The sequence below is a fragment of the Salarias fasciatus genome, chromosome 10 (assembly GCF_902148845.1).
Source record: "Salarias fasciatus chromosome 10, fSalaFa1.1, whole genome shotgun sequence".
NCBI classification, from domain to species: domain Eukaryota; kingdom Metazoa; phylum Chordata; class Actinopteri; order Blenniiformes; family Blenniidae; genus Salarias; species Salarias fasciatus.
Genome location: NC_043754.1, coordinates 3,479,178 through 3,502,226, shown reverse-complemented (window position 1 = coordinate 3,502,226; position 23,049 = coordinate 3,479,178). Strand labels below are relative to the sequence as shown.

General features: G+C 44.4%; 1 protein-coding gene across 2 annotated transcripts in view; it reads right to left on the bottom strand.

Moving 5' to 3' along the window:
• Positions 1–23,049, bottom strand: part of LOC115395032 (vacuole membrane protein 1-like) — a 61,705-nt gene that overhangs the window by 2,823 nt on the left and 35,833 nt on the right. For both annotated transcript variants that reach the window (XM_030100370.1, XM_030100371.1), the window contains 3 exons: positions 22,890–23,006; positions 19,043–19,104; positions 1,161–1,263 (listed from right to left, as the gene is read on the bottom strand). In XM_030100370.1, coding sequence (XP_029956230.1) covers positions 1,161–1,263; positions 19,043–19,104; positions 22,890–23,006 — 282 coding nt within the window. The remainder of the gene's footprint in view (positions 1–1,160; positions 1,264–19,042; positions 19,105–22,889; positions 23,007–23,049) is intronic.

Sequence of the window (23,049 nt, the reverse complement as noted above, 5' to 3'; positions counted from 1 at the left end):
CAGATAGAGATCAGGGGTAATAAAACACGCGGCAGCCCCCACCGTCCTCCCTCCGAACGCCCCCGCTGACCCCAGCCTGCAGCCTGCCTCCACCAAGTTAAATTGCCTCGCTTCTCTCTCCTGTAACTGCTGGAGGCTCAAGTTACAAGAAAAAAGGAACATTGTTCGAGAAATGCCTTAATCTGTCCTTGTGCAACTCAAAGTCTATCCTTCCTTTTTTCTTCTCTGCGCTAGTAAGCGTCTAAAAAAAAAAAAAAAAAAAAAAATTGTTTTCAATGAATCACTTAAAAGTGGAGAGAAGGTGGGGGGAGAGCGAGGAGGAGCGCAGAGAAAAAGGCTTCAGCTACAACTGGCTCTTTTTGTTCTAGACAGGGGGGTTTTGATGGATTGTCACTGGGCGGCGGGGTGCGGTGCGGTGGGTGGGGTGGGTGGGGGTGGCTGGAGGCCGCCCCGGTCTACAGTTAGCTGGGTCTCAGGCGGGGCACTGAGTGCAAGTGTGTGTGACACATAGGGGAGTGACCACGCTCACACACACTCTCCCAATTGGTAAGACGGAGCATGAGTCAGCACGCCCCGCGCTACAGTAGTACAGTTCAATACAGCAAGTGGAGCCAGACCCCACACTGGCCCCTCTCCTCTTCCTCCTCCTCCTCCTCTTCCTCCTCCTCCCTCACCCCCTCCCTCCCCTCGCTCTCCTCCCTCCCTCCCTCCCTCCGAGCCCGCCCAGGGCAGCGCTAACCTCGTCTGTCATTCTGGCCCTAAACAAGCGCCTGTAATTTACTATATCACTACGGGAAGGAGTCAAATCTACCAAAGTGTGATAAAAAAGCAAAAAAAAAAAAAACAAAAAAGATGATAATAACTAAGGATAAAGTCATGTACATGAATTGTTTGGAGTTTGGAATAAAGTGGGACAGGTAGAGCAGGTGTGACACAAAAAAAAAAAAAAAAAAAAAGAGAAAAAGAATCAATGGTGAAAGTGGGAGAAAATCGCTCAGAGGTATAAAGGAGGGCTTAGATAAAGAGAAGAAAGGGAGGAAAAAAAAAGTGGAGGGAGAAGAAGTAAAAGAGGCAAAAGTAAGGGGGCCGCATTCTTCTGTTGGCGCGCACACGCGAATGAATAGAGGCGGCGAGCTGGGGGCTGAGGCCCCCGGACTTACAGTTGGGATCCCCTCTCCGGTGTGATGGTGCAGCTTGGCCTTCTGGGCCTCCAAGTACTCCCTGAAGGGCTTCTGCAGTGCCGCACCCAGCGCTGGAACAGCTCTGTTTCCACCAACAGAGAGAGAGGGGGGGGGGGAGGTGGAGGGAGGTGGAGGGCGGGTGGATGGGAGCGAGGGTGGGGAGGGAGGAGGGGAGGGGAGGGGGGGGGGGGGGGGCACAAATCACGTCACATCATTGTTACTCACCAGCCCAAGGGCAGCAACAAAGGGAGGCATGCTGTCCTATCTCCTGTACAGTGTCGGTCTCGCCTGCTTCCTCTCTCCCGAGAAGAGAGAAAGACGGGAGAGAGCGATCCCTCCGCTGCTCATCCTCCACCCCCTCACACACAGAGACACACACACTCACACACACAGCGGAACAGAAAATATCGCTGCTTTAAAAAAAAAAAGAAAAGAAAAAAAAAAGAAAGAAAAAGAGACAAAAAACAGGAGGAATAAAGTTGGCGGGTCCTCATACGGCAGCTGCGGCAGCAGTAGTCACCCACATTCTCCCGCTCTCCTCTCCTCTCCTCTCTCCTCTCTCCCTCACACACACATACTCAGCTTCCTCTCCCTCGCTCGCTCGCTCGCTCGCTCGCACACACACGGTGAACCCGTTCAACTCCCCTGCAGTGCCTCCTCTGCCGCTGCAGCGAGGAGAAATGAATGACTTCTCAGAACTCTCACATTTATCACAGGCGGTTCCTGTAAGAACTGGTTTCAGCCCATTAATGAGGAAGTGAGTCGTACCCGGAGCTGTGTCATCACTGGCTGAGACCTGGGGGATGGCCCACCGGGGGGAGGGCACTCTTAAGACAGCCCATATTAGGAAACCCTTTACAAGATTTAGCCAAGCATACTACCGAGCACCCCCCCCAACACACACACACACACACACACACACACACACACACACACACACACAAAAAAAGACGTGAGATTGCCATGGAATAGCGAATCGGCGGCCCATCCCTGGGCAGGAGTTAGTGATTAATCACTGAACAAATACATTCTAAAGACCTTCACTTCTCTCTCTTTTTGTGGCTCCACGCAGTCAATTACATCCCCTGAGTTGTTGCCTTCAAAGCCTTCGCTCCTGCTCCACTTCTCCAACGTCGTTTTTGCGTGGAGGCAGGCACGGTGAGAAGAAGAAAAAAAAAAAAAAAAAAAAAAAAAAAAAACTCGCAGACACATCAAAGATTTGCGCCGGCAGGTTTTGCGTGGGCGGCCGTGTCACATACGGTTGAGTTTATAGCTGATGACTTTCTCTGAAGGAGGCGAGTCGTTTCCGTCCCGCACGCACGGATACTGTACACACACACACACCTATGTTATGGTGGTGGTGGTGGATGGGGGGGGTGGAAGCAGGTCGTGTGTTAAATGATTGAGTTTACAACAAGGAAGCCTTTTAGTAATGATTAACTTTATTACAGGTAATGGATACCCTACGTGTGAACGGGCGTAAAGCAGACAGGAAGTGTAACAGATGGATTTAAATCACATGAAAGAAAATAGTTGAGGACAAACTGTATCAAAAAGAAAGCTCAGATCGTTTTTTTTTTTTTGTTTTGGGAGGGAAACAAAGCCTCTCCTTTCCCATCCCCCACTTCAAAAATATTCCCAACACGCTCCACTCACAAACAAAAATAACAAAAGAGCAACTTACGTGAGGTAAAAAATAAACCGACAAGAGTTTATAGTCAAGAGAGGAAAGTTATGGAGGAATACACAAGTTCGTCAGAAAAAAAAAAAAAAAGTAAACAGGCGAGAACAAAGAAGGGGAGAAAGAGCTTTGAGAAATGGCGGGCGAATCATCTCCTACATGATGAGCAATACTGAGTCATGAGCCGGGGCAAATCCACCAACAAAGACGCTGAAAGCTAGCAGTCTAAAACAAGAATTTAATGCCACACAGTCGGGACGGGCTCCTGATCCTTCCATTAAACACCTGGTGATTTTCTCTTTTCTCTTTTTTGGGGGACATATTTTCACTTTCACTGAGTTTGTTGGATTTGAGAATCCTTTACTGTAAGTGTGTTCATGATTTACCCGTGAGTACCTGTGTGTGTGAGTGTGTGTGTGTGTGTGTGTGTGTGTGTGAGCTAAAAGTTAACTTTCTGTGTGCTTTCCGTCACGTGCATGCCTTAAATCTCTGTAACACTCCTGTAAATGTGATTATTTTGTCTAAAAAGTTGTTGAGTAAAAGTGTGAATCTGGAAATCTTCTGAGTTTTTTCTGAGTTTGAGCAGCCGAGAGAGAAAAGCAGAAAAGAAGTGATTTATACTAGTAATAACATGTAATTTGGCAAACAATGAGCCCGAAATATTTACAGCTAAAGAACAAACTGTAACTAAATCCTCAGCTTCAGCTGAAGAGTGAAATAATCATCTTCACTTGTGTCTTTCTTTTCTTTATGGCCTCGAAGGAGAAGGAAGTAAATCTCTTTGAAGAAAACTATCTGTCAAATAGCAGAAAATTCATTTTTTCACACATTAAAGTTTTTGTGAAATTGCTCAGTTATCACAAAAATTAGATATGCTTCTGGAAAGTTAGATTTACGTGGATAAATATGCTAAAATTTATCTTTAAGGAAAAAAAAAGCCCTGGATGATATTTAATCTGCTGAAAAAAAACCCCTTCTAAATACCTTCATTTCCACTACGTTTATAGCTTTTCTTCATTAGTTCTTCTCACTTTCAAAGAAAAGAACCAACCAAGTTTTTACTCAGAAACAATAATAAAAAAAGGAACTGTTTTGTGTATTTCTTATTAAAATTCTCTTTCTGTTTGACGGCATCCAGAAATATAAATGTTAAATTTACTATCAGGTGTAAACAGACCTATAAAAGCCAGAGTTTTTCGCTTTGTTTCTCCTAAAGAGAAAGAAATATGGCGCAGTTAAAAAGAATAATAATAACAGTAATGAAAAGTCTTAAAATGTAGGTGGCTTTCGAACCATAAAACTCTGCATGTGTGGATCCTATCAAACTTTATAACTGCTGTTCTGCAATTGATTAAATTACTTCCAGAAGTTCTGCAGGAAAAAAAAAAAAAACGCATTAGAGGCTTTCAATTACGTGGCTTATAAAAAAGATTTTTTAGTCTATGTATATATGTGACTAATCATCCACACGATAAATATGTTTTATATAGCAGAACATGTTCTCCCCCAGCAGTGGCGTGGGTGATAATTTACGGATTAACCAACGAGCCTGAAGCCTCCTGAATGCAGTCAGGAAAGAAATGCAGTTTCATCAATAAAACAAATAAATCCATTGATTTTTAGAAAAAAAACCCAAATACAACCACGAGAACTGATAAAAAACAGGAGCAGGAGGAGACTTTAATCTGTTCATTTGTAGGTAATCAAGCCACACATTACTTTTAAAACAGACAAAAGTGTTTCGGTGAAATCTCCAAGTAAAAATATGAATATTTCACTTCATGAGAAGGTAAAAAAAAAAAAAACAACATTTGAAATAATGTGAAGAATTTGAAATAAAGAGAGAAAAGGCTGTGTACTTTGTGGTTTGTCTTTCAAGGTGTATGACTTTTTTTAAAAACTGTAAATATCACTTTATCGAAGCCTTTTAAAGCACCTGGGTGAATATATTTCAATGTGAAGAGGTCTCAAAAAGCAGAGACAGAAGAGAAACCGGGGCTCCGCCATCACGCCACTGCAATAACACTAAAATCATCACTTTTTCCATTTTAACAAATCATTCTCAGTGCAGCCAAACCGAACCAACACAGAGGACGACTTTTATCAGTGTTTGGAGAAAATCTGACGCCTCTGACTCTTTATTAGAGTTTATGGTCAAAGTCCAGTTCAGATGAGGGCAAGACACACACACACACACACACACACACACACACACACACGCTCAGTCTTGTATTTCTATCCTTGTGGGGACCGTCCATTGACTCCCATTCATGTCTAGCCCCTAACCCTGACCCTTACCCTAACCCTAACCCACACCACAACAAAGCCTAACCCTAAAGAAATGTTTTTGCACTTTTACTTTTTTCAGTAACAACAACATGGTCAAGAAAACACTGTTTCTCCTACTTAGGACCGGAAAAAGGTCCCCACAAGGCACGTCGTTCCACGTTTTGCTATCCTTGTGGGGACATTTGGCCCCAACAAGGATAGAAATACAAGAACACACACACACACACACACACACACACACACACACACACACACACACACACACACACACACAGAAATGATAAGATGTTTTACAAAAGGTGAACATTTTTTTTATATTTTTGAAGTTAAAATATTCAGATTCCTGGTGAGAGGGCTTCACATTTTGCCCCATATCGTGAACAAAGATAAAAAGATTTACTGTGTTTGTGTTTTTCTGAAAGAGAGAGAAGAAAAAAATATCCTAAATTTGATTATATTTCCAAAACCATGCCACTCATTCATATCTGAAACTCTATCAGAGCTTCTTTCATTTTGAATAAAGCTTTGAAACTGTGTCATGCTCGACCAGGAACAAAGTGTAACTTGATCAATAATTAGACAAGAACAAAAAAAAAAAAAAAAAAAGGGATGAAAAAGGCTTCAGTCCCTTCAGGAAGTAAGGAGGAAAACCCCGATATCTGTCAGCTTCCTGCATCCTGATTATAAGCGCTTATTTCATTTGCACATCTCAGCATCTCATTCTTTAACGCACCATCATTTCCTGCTGCTCTCGGTGGAGAGCGGGAACATGTTTACACGTCCTGTGCTCGTTCTGTAAAAAATCAAATTCCTCAAGCCGTGAGTCAGACGTGACCTCTGACACCGCTGCCCCTTCTGCACGCTGCCACCTCCGATGCCACTTGAATGGACGCTCTTAAAGAGACTTTTTTATTGTTTTGTTCTCCATGCTAATGAAATCCCACAAACAATCAGTCAGATGACACAGACGGGCACGCACACACACACACACACACACACACACACACACACGTGCCCCGATGCCTCAGCATGGTGGTGGTGGTGGTGGTGTTGGAGGAGGGGGGGGGGGGGGGGGGCAGATAGAGAACAAGGGCTCACATGACAGCCAAACCCTGGCCAGGTCCAACGGGTTACGACATCCTCTCAACAACTGGCTTAGGCAATCGCTAGTGTTACCCAACCCTGCGCAGGGCCATAGTTCACACCTAACACAACAGCGCCGGCCGTGCGGAGGGATGGCGCTCTGACCCCGTGGTGCTCAAACGCTGACCTCTTCCACGCCGCGGCACAAAACACCAACAGAAGCTTTGAATCCATCCCCGCTTTGATGAACTGCTACTGCTCTGAGCCGAAGATGGAAACTGAAATAGTGGAATCAGTGTGTGTCTGTGTGTGTGTGTGTTTTACTTCAGGGTAAGGAAAACTGTGATTCACGTGCAAATGTTGTAAGGCAATATCTGTGTTTGCCTGTGGGTGCGTGTCTGTTCCTCCTCCAGTTCAACCAGGCTTTTTCCCAATGACTTCACCACTAAAGCATGGAGCCCACTCCTGGACGGAGATCCCCCTGCCCAGGGTGTTTATCACATCCCTGCTCCACAGCCATCTGTGTCAGCCAGCACACACACACACACACACACACACACACACACACACACACGCACAAACACACGGACACATGCTATCCTCTTGGGTACCCGCAGAGCTGCCAGGAAATCAGGGGGCACCAATTATAGCAGTCTATTATTCCTCTCACTTCCCAGACAACCACATAAAACGGCCCTGCGATGTGTACGAGCGCTCAGGTCGGCGGGCCCACTCGGACCCCCGGGGCGTGGAGTGGAGGTGAGCCGCGCTGCCGGGTCACTGGGTAACCGGGCCCCGAAACCTTCCGCCCGGCGGAAAGCGAGGCTCGTCCGGCGAGTCACGTGTGACCGTGGACACATCCAGACAAGTCCTGCTGCCGCTTGTAGAGCGGCAGCAACAGGCAGGCCAGAAATAGAAGAGGAGGCAAAAACGAAGAAGAGGTGTGTGTGTGTGTGTGTGTGTGTCTTCTTCCATCCCATGATGTCATGTTTCAGGGGGATCTGCTGATGCACTGGAGCAACAGTCACCTTTTTTTTCCCACAGTGGGATGCTTCAGAGGAACAGAGAATGACCCACACACACCGGGCTTCACTCGAAGGGACACTTCATCAACCCCGAACCCACAAACACAGAAACACACACACGAGGGGTTCCCTGGACGCGCACTGCCACGTGAGGCTGAAGCTCGCCGAAGAAAAGGAGGTCAGAGGGTGGAACATTTATGACATATGGAATAAATGAGAACTCGAGACTGTTTTGAAGCTCGACTGTCCCATAAATGAGACGTATGTCTCAAGTCGAACACAGGAGGTGAAGCACCGAGCGGCGAGGTGGAGGAGTGGGACTCTCACTGCACGGCCCACCGTGGGACAGTATAGAGTCTGTGTGGTGTGTCACAGACAACGTGATATGTTTCTCAGACAACCACATGGGTTACTACATACCTGTTAAAAGCCACAAGTTACTCTATAGCTTCCGTTTTGACTCGTGTTTTTTTAGCCAAGCAACAAGAGTCAAACTGAGACAGAAGCACAGTTGAAAGAAGCACTGAATGTGCTCATTTAAACGTTGACATGTCTGAAACACAATACATTGGACTCTTAAAAAACTTAAAAACTAAAAACTAGAAACAACATGAACCTGATTTGAGACATGAGAAGTCATGTAACACAGCAGTGAATCTTTCAGATTTGACTAAAATAAGAGACGAATGATTAATACATCTGGGGTTGAAACAGACAGGCGAGTCGTGCTTAAAGTTCTGGTTGCCGTGGATTCCAGCCGGACAACACAACAAAAGGCTGTGTGTTACATGTCGCTGCTGTCAATGGGCAGAACGACATGTCTGTTCTGACGGAGGTGAGATGGACGCAGGGCGGGGAGCGAGAGGGGTCCGGACGTCTGCCCGGCTGGCCTCTGAGTCAGGGTCTGTCTGGGATGACTCCTCTCACAGAAACACACACACACACACACACACACACACACACACACGTTCATGACAACTGCTGGAATTACAGTGCACATTACCATGTTTATGGGATTTACAAAACAATACACTTCAGTGGGAGATGCTGATTAAGAGCTTGAGGTCACGCTGTGCTCCCCTGATAAATGAGCTGCTCCCGAAAAAAAAATGAATCAATGGCGAACTGTTTCCTAAAACAACATGCGCGGGACATTTGGCATCGCCGTGGCAGTTTCGCAGACCCAGCATGTGCGGAGATGATTTGATGAGCGAGCGGCCTGTGTGGTGTGGCACCGAGTGTGAGAATCCAGACCAAAACAAATGAATCAGGGATGAATAAAGCAGGAACATAATATGACACCAGGCCTGGAACACACACATCTGACCTCTGCCTCTTTTTGTGCCTTCCTCGCTTTCTCACACTCACACACACACACACACACACACACAGTCTAACTTAGGAAATCTAAAATTACACTCAGATCTTTGTGCGCTCCTGATGGCTCGCTGAGTGTGTCATTAACCACAGAACTAGGCCTGCAGTTCACAATCTGAACAATAAGTCTTCTTGAGTGACTTAATATTATTCCAAATGGCTGCAGTGAGAACCCTCTGGCTCAGAGTCAAACCTCTCATTGAGAGCTTTTGGAACCGGGCTAATCGGGACAGAAGTGGCGGGGATGACAAAAACGGATGCCCCGTTGCGCCTGGCGTTAAGCTTAATGACTTCGTATAAAACCGGAGTCGGCTGCGACCCGCCACGCCACCCCTCACTTGTGCCGCCGTGCTCCGGCCGCCCCTGGTCCCGCTTTGACTGTGTTTGGGTGAGTGGTTCATGCGGATGGAGGGACGGATCAATGGCATCTTTGTCAGGGTGCTTCTCAGGTGACCGGGGAACCCGGTGACTAATAGGATCGAAAATACTCCCTTCCTGCAGATTGGGTTAACAGGAAGACTTTGCTCATACGGCTCAAAGGGGGCTATTTATAGAGGCACTAATGTGACAAAGGTACAAGGGGTTACACTTCATCACACTTAAAAAAAAAAAAAAAAAAACACCCGCCTATTTAAAGCCGTTGTGTTTCGACATGTCACATACAAAAACAAACTGAAAAGAATAAAACCTTTTACTGTCGGCCATTCTGTTTATTACACATTAATGATTGATAGATTGAGGAAACTCATTGCCTCAATTGGGTGCACAGAGGCCAGAGCCGTGACACAGTGAACAAGACAAAAAAAAAAAAAAAAAGAAAGAAAAAAAGGCCAGAGCTCCTTTTAGCTCACACATTCACATTCAGGCTGAACCCACACAAACCCGGTTTCTATATGAGCGAGCGCCGTGCGATCGAATGAGTGAAATTCAGTGGAAACAAGTGGTAACAGACTCGTCACCTCAAACTCGCGCAGTTCATTACTTTTAACTGTCACACACGCACACAAAAAGCTAAACTACTGTGAAACACCCAGAATAGTTTGATTTGCATGCTTCTCAGCGATTTCACTTCTCCAACAAGCCAAGTTTTAAATTTACAATCAAGAAGACCACTTCTTAAATTAACTGAACGCGTAGAGAGTTAAAGAGATTTGTGGAGCAGCTACATAAAAGCTGCATTTCTTTCATAACCACAGCCTGTTAAAATACTTGTCAAAGAAAGCCAGCTTGAGAGTCTTCTTTATAAATTTCTTTTTCAAACCTTTGAGATTTTCTAATGACAGGAGATGCATTTGTTTTATTTGGAAATATAATTATTAAATGTATATTAAGGAAAAGTAGGAAAGTATAAATTTGAAAAAAAAAAAAAAAAACTTACTTTGCAAGATTACTCAACATTTGGTAAAAAAATTGCAAACAATTCCTTGTGTCCTTTACACCTTTGAGTGTGACTGTCTTCCAATGAAAAGTGGTGTTTTTTTAAAAGTTCTTCGAATGTGATGAGATGAATTGGCCCTGTTTTCACGTTGATGAGCTTTATGTCTGCAGCATTTTGTCATTATTCATGTTCGAAGCCTCAGTCTGGGACCGGGAGTCTGTAAGTCGAGGGCCAACATATGAGAAGTTCAAGAAGCCTCAATCTGGTGTTGCATAATTTTAAAATTTTCTGAAATAATGGAAATATGTTCACATATTTTTATTTAACCTATTTGTGACCAAACAATAAGAAAGCCGTTAATACAGTGAAGAAGACAAACTGATCAATGCATATAAGAAGAGATTCGATTGTAAGATGATCACTGCAGTTGGTGTAAAAGCAGATTGTGATCCAGATCATTCTGGTGTGATCCGGTAAGGAGCTCAAAACCCCACAGACTGACCTGCTGACCTTCGACCCCCCACCCCCGGCCTCCTCCAGAGTGCCTGCTGTGACCTCCACTGACGGCCTCGTGCAGCGGGAGCAGCCATCTGCAGGCTGATTGTTCTGGTAATAGACTCCCACCTGAGAGAGACACTCACATGGAAATAGGTGCATTGTCATGGAAGCCTGCCAGGTATCCCTCCATGGTCCCGGCACACCGGGTTTTCAGCAGGGAACCTTTTCAGGACTTGATTCCTCTCTGCATGTCAATGACTCTCTCCTCACAGGGCTGTGAAGGATTAGCCCGGTTTACACAATGCAAGGGAGGAGATGACTCCATCACGGCGGCTGATTATCGAGAAGAGTCACTTAAAATGATGTGGTGAAGGGAAGAGGATGAGATATTTTCAGAATAAATCCTCCCAGATCTTGAGTGAGAGAGCACTGACCACAGCCGGGCGTATTTCAGACGATTCACCGTCAGCCCACTGACACCCCAGCGAGACCACAACAGAACCGCAGTCTACCTGAGTGGAGCAACACGTGCTGATTAAAACCATGGAAGATGAGGCAGAGAGAGAAAGAACATTTCTAGATTTCTGTGTAAAAAATTAGAATATTTATAACTTCTCTTTCCCATTCACATGTTGTCATATTTATGAATGAATAATAATTTAAAAAAAAACACACACAAAAAAAACCCAACCACACTGAGACCTGTTCCAGTAAAAACACCAGAGACGTATGATACACACACACACACACACACACACACACACGAAAAACCAAGAGCATGTGTGCTACTGAGGTCACTACAGATACCTTGGAAGAAAACAACAATCATGCACCCCAAAGTGTGACTGGCTTCAATTGGACTCTTCAAAATCTTTCCCAATATTTGGAGCAAATTGCTGATGAGGCCACTTCACAGGAGCGAAGACGACGGCGAGCCCCAGGACGAGTGTGGCGTCCTGAAGAAACTCCTCTGCGTGGTCGGAAACCTCAGACGAGCGCTCCGTCCTGAATGCAGGACTGTTTGTTTTGGTTTCGCCAAAGCATCACGCCATGACACTGCTCTCGCTGTGTCGAGCTTTGTTTGTTTAAAAAATGGTATTTGATTCAATTTTCGATGAAGGGAGGCTGTATGATCTTTGAGACAATATATGTGCACAAACAAGTGTGTGGTCAAGACTGAAATTAAAAAATTCAAATAGAGAAACTAAATAAATCAGGCTTTCTGAGTGAAGCAACACTGCAGCTGGAGTCTGATTGACGTGCAGACTCATCAACGGGTGAGGGAATAACAACGGCGTGCAACCGAGCGCAAAGACCCAATCCGCAAAACCACCGCCTTATAATCTCCGTGGACGTCATTAATCTGGAACAATCTGACTCAAACGCCAGGTGCTGAGTTAAATGGTTACGACCTGAGAGACGAGGCAACGCAAACCAGACGAGAAACTTCCATTCATCTTCTGGATCAGGAGACCCGAGCTCAGTGTGACCAGGTCCTTACTTTTCATGAGAGTCGGCTCTCAATTAGCTTACATGGGGAAAAAAAAGGTGACATAAAAATTAAGAAATAAAAAGATTGAAGACAAGAGAGACAGGCTGGTGAAAATATCTACATTTTTATCATGTATAATCTGCTACACAACAAAGAAAAACCTTAAAACTTTAAATTTAAAGGTTTTTATGGCATTATTTTCCCGGTTCGGGCCAGTCAGGATGAAACTGAACTGTAATTTAGTCATGGGCAAACAGAAAAATAAGTAATTTGCAAACACTACATAAATCCTGCATTTTTAATTCTCCAAATTTACTGTCAGCATCTCACAAGAAACTCCCAATAAGGCATGCAGCTCTGATCCAGGATCAGTAGCTAATTATCATGTAATTTACAATGTGAGCTTCTTTATTCTGTTATCAAAGCATGTGGACTGAACCTGCGTCTGGCTAAAGGGGAAAACTGAGCTGAGTGGCAGTTTGCATACATGTATACCCGATTCCTGAGGGAACTGAGGCTGGATACCTCCAAAAGTCTGCAAAAATTTCAGAGCACTAAATGAATCCATCTTCCTTCCTGCAGCAAGATTGGTGGCAAGATGTCTCATAATTAACTATCACAAAAACTTACTGAACCATAAAATCACAGAAAAAAAAAAAAAAAAACTCCTTGTTTTTGTGTTCAAGCTTCGGAAACGTCTGTTTCCAATGTCTCCGAAGCCCCTTTGGATGTGAAGTGAACCCACTCCCACCACAGCCACCACTGACAAGGTGTAAACAGGCTGGAATCCTGCAGAGGCTGAATCACCGGCACTCCGGCGGCCCTCAACACCACCACTCCTCTCGCAATTAGGCAAGACTTCTGTTGTTTCCCTTTTTCATTTATCATCACGTGCGAACGGCTGCTGGCGCGAGCTGCGGCGAGCGGGCCCGAACAGGGGAGGATCAAACGGGGAGACTGGAGACCCAGACGGCGTGCCAAACACAGGAAAGCTCCCCGTTCCATTACTGCATGTGGGGGGGGGGGGGGGGGGGGGGGGGAAGAGATCTTCAGAGTTGTGTCTTCCCCCCACTGGTGTATATCAGCATCTCGCTGGCTCATGAAGCCCCGGCTGAGATAAGAGAGAGGAGGACAAGGAGGACTGGGCACAGACAACACATGAATCTGCTGCAGTGAAGTTGGGCCGTGCCCGGCGTGTGAAGTGAAGTCCATGTAGGGTCATCGCTGGCCTCAAAGGCACCTTAGATTCAGAAGTTTGCTCTGTGAACTGAAGACAATCCACAGTCATTTACTTTATCTGTTTGACAGGAAAAGTGCTCATCACTCACTGGGGGGGGGGAAAAAAAAACCAAACTAAAATATATAAATAATCCAGAATGAATCCTTTCTGTTGGACTTTGTGGCAACTGGAAAACTGAATTACCATTATAAAAAGACTTTACAGGGACTGACAGGACCCAGACACTGATAAAAGGATGCACCATGAAATAAACATACATTAAAAAGCTCAGAACTGATCAAAATATACCATATTTAATCATTTATGCGTTTGTTAATTTTTCCACCTGAAAATGCATTTTCTTTTAAAAACATCTCAGAATTAACTGCAATTGATTTTTAGTTGAAATGTGATAAACTGCTCGTTCATCAAATGCCCACATCTGCGTCAGGAAGTGATTTCGTGGCAGAATAAGTAATTTTGATGTTTGACACATGATGAATTAAAATGGAATGAGATGGACTTACATTTTGTTAAACTGGAGTTTCCTACACATGTGAAAGTAAGGCTCTGAAACCATGTTAGTTTTTTTTTTTTTTTCCCTAAAGCTTGCTTTTGGAGAACATTCCTGTGCCATTAGACTGTTCTAAGTCACAGCAAATTAGGTTTAGATGGGATGAATTCCGCTGTTACATGGTTTGTATTTGTAGTCTGCTGAATCGACGAGACACTCAGATGTCATGTGGCTTCCTGGAAGATGAACTCTGAACATGGCAAGGCCGACTGCCGTTGACTTTCAGTGGGGAGAAATACAAAATCTTTGGATAAAAAGCGCCTAATTTGTGCATGTTTAGCTTGTATGTGCCTGAATTCTGAGACTGTCTTGAACATATTATAAGTAGTTTAGAGAAAATATAAAAGTTATCAAATATGGTCATAAGACTTATAAAAAATAGATTAAAAAAAGTAAAGCTGACTCAACTGAAAGGAAAAAAAGAAAACAAAATAAATCAGTTTAGGAGTTATAACATCCTGTCTATTAAATCTTCAAACGTTCATGATTCTTGCAAAAACATAAAAGACAAAAGTGTGGATTTTTTTTTTTTTTATGTGACTCCAGGTAAAAAAGTCCTGAGGAGAGTAAAATAAATACCAGCATGAGCACTCTTGACATCCAACTGCTTCAGATGGTGATCAAAGCCTGGCTGGCTGTGAGCTTGCACAATTTTCTCCCGACTTAAACAATGACTGTACACGCACGGCTGGACATGAAGAGGAGACATCTGTACATTAGTCACAGGACGGAGGAGATCCAGCAAGTCTGATCAGACACACAGCTCCACCTTATCAGCCTCCGCCATCGGAGGATGCTTTTATTCTGACTCTGTGGCACTTCAAAGAATAAAAAAACGACATTATTTTCCTCCCAGGCTTATAAAATCAGACTAAAATGCTTTGTACAACAGGACGAAAATCCTGAAAATCATTGAGCAGAGATGCAAAAATCTGTTTCCACAATGGAAGAAGAACCAATTCATCAAGTTGTTCTGACAGGCCTTTTCTGGAGTAATTACAAAAACAGTGTTTTAAGTGAGCAGCCGCTGCAGGACACGGCTAATTTTTCCACCAAACTGGTAGGGAGTCTGAGATCTACAAATGGAAATTTAAAGTCACTTATTCTGGTCTAATAAAACTTTTGCATATTTTCGGCATGTTATTTGCAGCTGCTGAAAATAAATAAATGAATAAATAAGTCAGGATTCTGTCATTGCTGTTGAGAAAACTGATGAAAATGTCTGCTGGTGACAGATTAAACGCTACGTGACGTTTGAGCTTCACGTTCAAATCGTCTTCCAGACAACTGGACGGCATTCACACTGCATGTTTTCCAGTGGTCATTCTGAAAAACAAAACAGAAAACTGCTTCCCTCATTTCAACTGCAGCCACACGACTGAGATGACTAAAATAACAAAAACCAACATATGGGGGGAACAAAGCTCATTCACAAAATTAACGGAGTCTTTTCAGAACATAACTATTACATGATGCGTCTCTCTGACTCCCTCGTCAATACTTTTCGTGGCAACTTAATTCAAAACACGTTCAATTCCAAAATTCAGAAAGAAAACTAATAAAACAATTAAAATACAAAGTTTTGGAGAATCAAAAAACTGCAGAAAGCTTTTACCAATTGCTTCCAGCGTGACATTTACACATAAAAAGTTAGGAAATATGACGTTCTCTTCCACGCATGCAACAAAAATCATGTTCCTTTCAGAGAGAGAAAAAAAAAAAGTCCACCTGTTCACTAAAACTGAAACTTGAAGCCTCTTTTTTTTTTCTTAAGAACTAAAAGGTCACAGCTTGAAACACATTTTCAGGGGATTCACCAGCAGACGTTTGAATAAACGGCAAATTCCGGACGACTCAAAACGAGAAAATTGGTAGGATTTTGTGTCACAAAGCTGCAAAAATAAAATCAATTTAAATGACTCAAGTAAAAAAAATAAATCCGAAGCTTCCAAACCAAGTTTTAAAGTAAATTTTCAGCGAATGTGGGGATTTGAAGTCAGGACAAGACATTTAGTTCTGTGAATTCCAGAGAGATCATAGTCCCAGGCCTCTGATATATCAGTGTGTGTGTGTGTGTGTGTGTGTGTGTGTGTGTGTGTGTGTGTGTGTGTGTGTGTGTGTGTGTGTCTGTGCGCGCGCCAAATCACACAGCAGGAAAAGAGCAGGAAACAAATTTTGTCGTGTCGTATTATGTCATGTGAGAATGAAATCACCACGGTCAAAGTCCAACGGTCTTTCAGTCCGGTAATCAGGAAGACTATTCTCCGAAGGAAACTACGTACAAGGAAAAAGCACACAGTAACAAAGCTTGGGTAAATATTACAACTCCACAATTCATTCAGCTGATTTCCTACTCGAGAAGCATAAGAAGAAGGCAAAAAAAGAAAGAATAAAACCGTTAAATAAAACGAATAAACCTGAAAAAAAAATCACCTCGGTTTTCAGAAACATTAAACAAGGCCAAAAATCAAAGTTTCAGGATTATAATTCTGAAACATACTGAGAAAGATTTCTTTAAACTGACTAACTAAAAATTAAAATATAAAAAGTTAAGTAGTGTGACGTGACATGTGGAGCTGCTATAATATCAGCTTTGACATGGACAGCATTCAGAGGACAAATGATAGTGTGTGTGTGTGTGTGTGTGTGTGTGTGTGTGTATACACAGTGGGTGTAGGGGAGCAACAGGTGCCAGCATTTAAACAGATCTGAAGGTGCAAATTTTCCTGCGAGCACCTGCACAACGGAGCAGAGAGGGTTAAAACCCGAGAGAACTCGTCACCCCCATTCATAAGGCGATGGTGACTGAGAGTGAGAGTGAGAGTGGCGCGGGGAATTAGAGGTGATAGTGGAAAGGCCACCGCCAGGAAGGAAGCCGACGGTTGACAAGGTGTAGGGGGGGGAAGTGACTCAGAGTGAAACCTGTCAATAACCAACGATGTGAAGCTTCTCGTCTGCAGCTCAATGAACAGTGACTGCCAGAGGGCGGCGGGTCTTTCACAATGCAACACACACACACACACACACACACACACACACACACACACACACACACACACACACACACACACACACACACACACACACACACACACACACACACACACACACACACACAAAATGGCAATCTGATGTGTTACCTCAGAAAACAAAAGAAAAGAAAAAGGAACAAAAAAAAACTAGAAGCTTATTTCATATTTCAATTCAGCAGAGTTTATGAAACAATGTATTTGAAACTGTTCGCACAAAATTACGTTGATTTATGCTTTTATTGTGTCTCACGCCGACATTATCGATATAAAACTAGAAATAGCTTTAACACGGGGGTGTTCAACATAAGGCATGTGGGCCAGAGCTGGCCTGGAAGAGGTTCAAATCCAGTCAGTAAAATCACCAAGTCAATTCTATATTTCAAGAAAAGCATTGATTTTTTTTTTTTTTGCCATAAAATATAGCAAACTGGCATGATCAATAGCTAGAGATACGGATCAATCAAATAGAAGCAATGAGCTTCCTTAAGCTAGCCACCTAGCTTACCTGAAGAACACAGATGTTAGCCACTTATCAACGTCGCTGGGTGGCTAAGCACTGTCTAGCACCTAACAGGTCTAGCACCTGGTCCAAGTTGGCAACAGTAACTAAGGGGGGCGGTGCTTATTCAAAGGTTAATTGGGCTGTATGTTCCTCCTGGACTGAAACATGTTTCACACCCCTGCCTTAACGTTAGCTCTTTGGCATCCAAGCTAGCGGCTACACAGACGCGATACTTGAATATGAATTCTTAGTTGCATATTTTGCACGCAGCCTCGGTCTTACCTACACTTCCATTTATTATGTAAACTGAAGTTTTCCCTCCGCCCGACCAACAACCTGATCTGTTCCACCAGGCGGACATCCTCAGCTGCTCTGACCAAAGTTCTGAGTTGGAGTCTACAAGCTAAAACCGTGATATTCCTTCTGTAATCACTCTTTCAAAAGCAACCCGTTAAACACTAAGCTCCAACAGACACAAGACTAAGATGAAAAATATTTCAAGAAATTTAAAAGAAAGCCGACGTTTGAACCTGAAAGCTGAGTGAATCCAAAACTCTCTGAAAGCTGATGCAATCTGTCGCCCGATTGTGCTCGAATGTGCGTGCGACGCTGAAAGTACCTGCGTGCTTCAATGTGATTGTGTGCGAGAAAAAGTCCCAGGAGCGTATGAATGAGTAGGGCCTTTGTGTGTGTGTGTGTGTGTGTGCGTGCGTGCGTGCGTGTGTTCTAAATGGCACTCCCACCAGCAGGTGTGTGTCGAGGGCAGCTTCCAGCTGCAGCCCCTGGCGTCTCCACAGGGACGCCCATCATGGCGCCCATCACTTCGTTTTTAAAGCGTCTGTGTGAGTGTCGGTGGGATTTAAATGTTTTTTTTTTCGCCTTTTTATTTATTTATTTTTTTTGTTTAAAGGTTGTCTTTGTTTGAAATGTGTGTTTAACAGCTTTACAAGAAAACCAGCCGCTCATTTTGTATATTCAGTCACACGCCCAAAATACACCGACGCGATTTCCAGCTGGACCCAAACAAATACAAGCGCTAATAACTTTCCTCTGTGAGAACTTTCTCAGAGGAAATTAAAATTCACATTTCTTCCCTGCGTGGACGAGCACATCTCGCTCCGACGCCTCACACCTGTAAGGCCTTTTCAAATCTACCAGATAGAAATATTTGTTTCCAATCAGAAGGTTTACCCCTCCCTCCTCCTTTGGCCTGTGCACCTCAGGTGTGTGGGTAATAACCAGCAACAGCGGAGAAAACAGCGTATCAGGACAGAGATGAACCGGAGAGGAGGCGGTCTCTGTGATAGACAAGAGTTCATCCTGTCCTGTGCAGCAGCCAGAACATGTTCATGCCCATAGTCATCCAGTGGAAAAATACAAGCCATTAATCACCATGTAGGGCATCATGGCGAAGCAGCCAGCCGAAAGAGGAACAAACAATGACCAAAAAAAAAACCCCCTTTCTTTAAAGGTCTGCACTGAGAACAAAGCACAAAATCACCACGTTTCACTCAAAGGCGCTTCTAAAAGTGTGTGACCTTTAGCAGGGTCATGAAGAGCACACGCAGCCACGTCAGGCACCTGAACGCACCACGGCCTCTCCGAACTGTCGATGTCTGCCTCAACTCTGAACTTTCAGTGAGCCGGGACACGAGCAAACGAACACACACAAACACGCACACACACGGAGGTCGACCGAGGCTTTACTCACCCAATGAGGGAGACCATCTGCTCCACGATGTGCTTGCTGAAGGTGATGATCACAAACAGTTTCTGTATGACAAAGACACACACACACACACACACACGGAGAGAACCAGTCAGTTATTGAACTATGAGGTCAGCGGAGCGAGGCAGCATGTGCATCATGGTCTGACCACACACACACACACCTTTTTGTAAGACCAAGGTGGTTGGATATAAAACCAGTTATTAAGAGCAACAGACTGTCATGGAATGGAAACCAAGAGACAAATGACACAGTACAGTAGGTCGGCATGTCAGCGACTCTCATCAAAGGAGTGTGTGAGTGTGTGTGTGTGTGTGCTGTCTGCTTTGAGGATGGATGGAGAATCAAAGGAGATGTGTCATTGCTTCAGAGGGGGCCTGGATCCGGCTCCTGTCCGTCTGATTCCTGCTTAGTCACTGGGACTTAAAGAGACAATGGGCCGACTGGCGGCCATTCTGGCTCGTATCGGGGAGGAACACGTGGAGACTAATCGACCAGACTTCTCAAAGAGTTCAACTTGTCCTCCGAGTTGACGCAGGTTACAGTGTTTTTCTGAACAAACATGTGTTTTGAGCACAGGAAACGCGGTCTGATGCAGGAACATCCCGGCTGCCTTCAACATGCCATCAGCAAAGCTTAAGCTAACAGAGCCGCTGGCAGGTCCATCATTACAAACTCATGCTGTGCAGAAAAGGGTTGTTCAAACCCGCAGAGACCTCATTTTACATTCTAGTCTAGATCCTGACATTTCCAAAGGTACTAAATATAAACAGCTGAATTACAGGGAAACGTGTATAAAACGATGCGGGAGACATCTAGACGTTCCTATTCTATCTAACAATAGAGCCAAAATGCCATCTTGGAAATGTTTCTTTCGCTCGATTTCAATTTATAATTGGAATAACAGCAATGTGAAACAAGGTGTGACTTCAGTTGTTTTTTTTTTTTTGTTAACCAATGACTAATCCAATTCACAGAAAGTCAGGAGTTTCAGTTTCAGGACTGGGCCTGGATTTGCTTTTGCATGAGTTTATTATACTGACAAAAATGAAGGAGCTTATATTTGCAATGAATAATATTCCAGACAATTTTTTGATCGGTCAAATCATAAAAACAAACAGATTCAGTAGTAAAAAAAAAAAAAAAAAAAAAAAAAAAAAAGAAGCCAGGAACTCCCATTTTGAATCCGTACACGTTGCAAATCAGTCAGCGCCAGAACTACACGGTCACAAGTTTAATGTCATGTGACAGGCTCTTGGGTCTGTGCTGGGCTACAGAGTCCCCTGTCAGGTTATGTAACACATGATCCAGGTCACGCATGTATTGTCATTTGCTTGTCTTTTCATTTTTGGGGGGCGTTGAGGCGTCAGACTGTCAAAGCGGGTTAAAGTAAATTTAATAAAGAGGAAAAAATAAACTCTTGCAACACACTGTAATTGATATTTACAACATTATTAAAAAGAAACGACTCCCACTTGACATCAAGTGGAAAAGCAAAGTTTCAGGCCAGCTCTGCCAGCTTGTGCTCAAACACAGCTGTAACGGACACCGCAGGGTGATCTCACACACAAAGCCAGGAGGAAGGGACAGCAAGGTGGCAGGCGGAGGAGCGCTGACTAACGCCGTGCTCGGGAATCGGTGACACGGTCGTGACTCGACACTTGTTACGGTTAAGCTGATAGTGCTGTTAAAGAGTCACACACATCCCAGCCACAACAGCATTACAGCAGAGGACAGGATGTAAGTCCCGCACTCACCCGTCTCTCCGTGGACTCATACCTTGGTACACCTTCACAGACAAATCCCTTCCACTAACCCTCTCCTCACATGCTTTTATCTATTTCAATATTCCTCCTAGACGTACGGAGTTTAGCTTTATGTGGAGACGGTGGTCATTTTTGGATAGTAAGAGTTTGTTTTTGTGAAAACACTGTCATTTTCATCACTTATACTATGGGCCATAACAAACAAGAAGCTTACAGTTTAAATTTAAAGATCATTATGGTTCTGTTTCACCAGGCCAGCACACTCAGGATAAACCTGAGCTGCACGTAACCTCCGACTAAACCTGACATTCGAAGAAAAATGAATTTAAAGTAATTAAAAACACACTCGTTTCTCAGTCTCTTTTTTCTCACTCCGTATTTTTTGAAAATGAGATTTAAAAGACGTTGGCCATTATGCCTGGGACTAACTGACACCCAATAGGAGACAAGAAAACACAAAGTAAAATAAAAATATATGAAGAGGCCTTAATCAACAGTTCCACCAAGCTCAGCTTTACACAGTGACCTGCAGAATTCAGGAATTCACAATGCAGACAGACAGATAGACAGATGGAGCTGATCTCAGCTGAGTATGGGTGAAACGTGGAGATCACCACTTCATCACAGGACACACACACACACACACACACACACACACTCCTGTAACGTCACATGTGACCCTGAGTGGGGGGGCTGCGGTGTCACGTGGCCATGGAAGTTACACATTCAACAAGCGCGCCCTCAGACCGAAACAAAAAGAGGAGGGAAAGGAGCAGAAAGGGCCTCTCCTCGGGGACTGGTAAGAACACACCTCGCGCTCAGGTACAAACCCAGATCAAACCCCGGGCTTTGAAGCAGTGGCGTGTTTACGCCCACGCACAAAACACAAAACACCAAGCCTCAAATTCCCCTCTTGCCTTTGTTCCCCGGGAGAACGTCACGTCACCTGCTCTCCTCTCCTCTGACACCGCTTGTTTTCTGGACTGTAAATGTTTCTGACCATTAGCATCACGAGCAACAGGAACCAGCAGCTTGAGGAAAATTGAACTCAGCAGCTACAGGAGAGATTGGGGCCCCCTAGACATGCCGGAGAAGCGGGTGAAGTCTTTTTTTTCTCGTGAGGCCGAGAGGGACACACCTCTGACAGTGGGGGGCCCCTGGGACCCTTTGGGTGTAATCTGCTCCTGTGTGTGTGTGTGTGTGTGTGTGTGTGCGTGGCTGCCATGCATACAACCCCCTCTAACCTCCCTACCCCTACGTCGCCCCATCTGTCCCTCTCTGTTTCTCCATCACCTCCCACAGACTATGTTTATCTGGGTTAGCTGGCGCTCGCTGGGTTCGCAGCTCCTTTCTCTCTCTTCGCTCTGCAGGATAATGTTTTCTGCATATGATAAGGAATAAGAGAGGAGGTATGCTATGGTATGCTTTTAGCCCCCCCCCCTTTCCTCCCTTCACCCCTTCCTCCCCCCTCTGTGTCACAGTGAGCAAGTTCCCGCGTTTGCTTAGAAAACAAAAAGTCGAGCCCCTGACGGTAATCACAGACATGCTGCAAATTCCTGGACGCAAATTGAGGATTTTCCAGGATTACAAGAAACGTCCGCCACGCCAAGTCTCCTAACTGCAGCTTCCTACTGAAAGGTCTAGGATGCAGCTTTTTACTTTTTCCTGTAAGACCTGGATCTGCTGAGGGGCTGACCGGGCTACTGTACAATGCACTGGGGCGTCTGCAGCTGCAGATCACAAAATGGTTGACTGCCCCCACTTCGGCAGCACAAAATGGCCTCCTCACCAGCAGCTGACTCTGATAGCGTCAGGGCTGCCGAGCATGAGTGGGATTCATTATTCAAGACATTTCTCCCTCAGAGCAACATTAAAGATGCATTCAGAGCTCAATCTTCAGCACGTTCAAGTGTTGATCTCTGCTGTACCTAAACTCTTCCTTCAACATGCAGCACAGTCAACTCTACACATCAACTCTTATTCCAGGCCAGACGTGTGCAGAGGAGGTGATTCAGCTCTGGAGTCACACACACAAAAATGAAGACAATTCAACCGCAGCTCACCTGAATGTGCATCTTGATGACTGCTTTCCCGATGAGCGTTGCTCCAAAAAAAGTCCAAAAAGGAACCAGAAAGTGTCCGCATGTTATTCCTGCCAGGTCAAACAGGGGATTTGGAATCTAGAGGGGAGATCAGAGTGCAGTATGTCGTACAAATTCACCA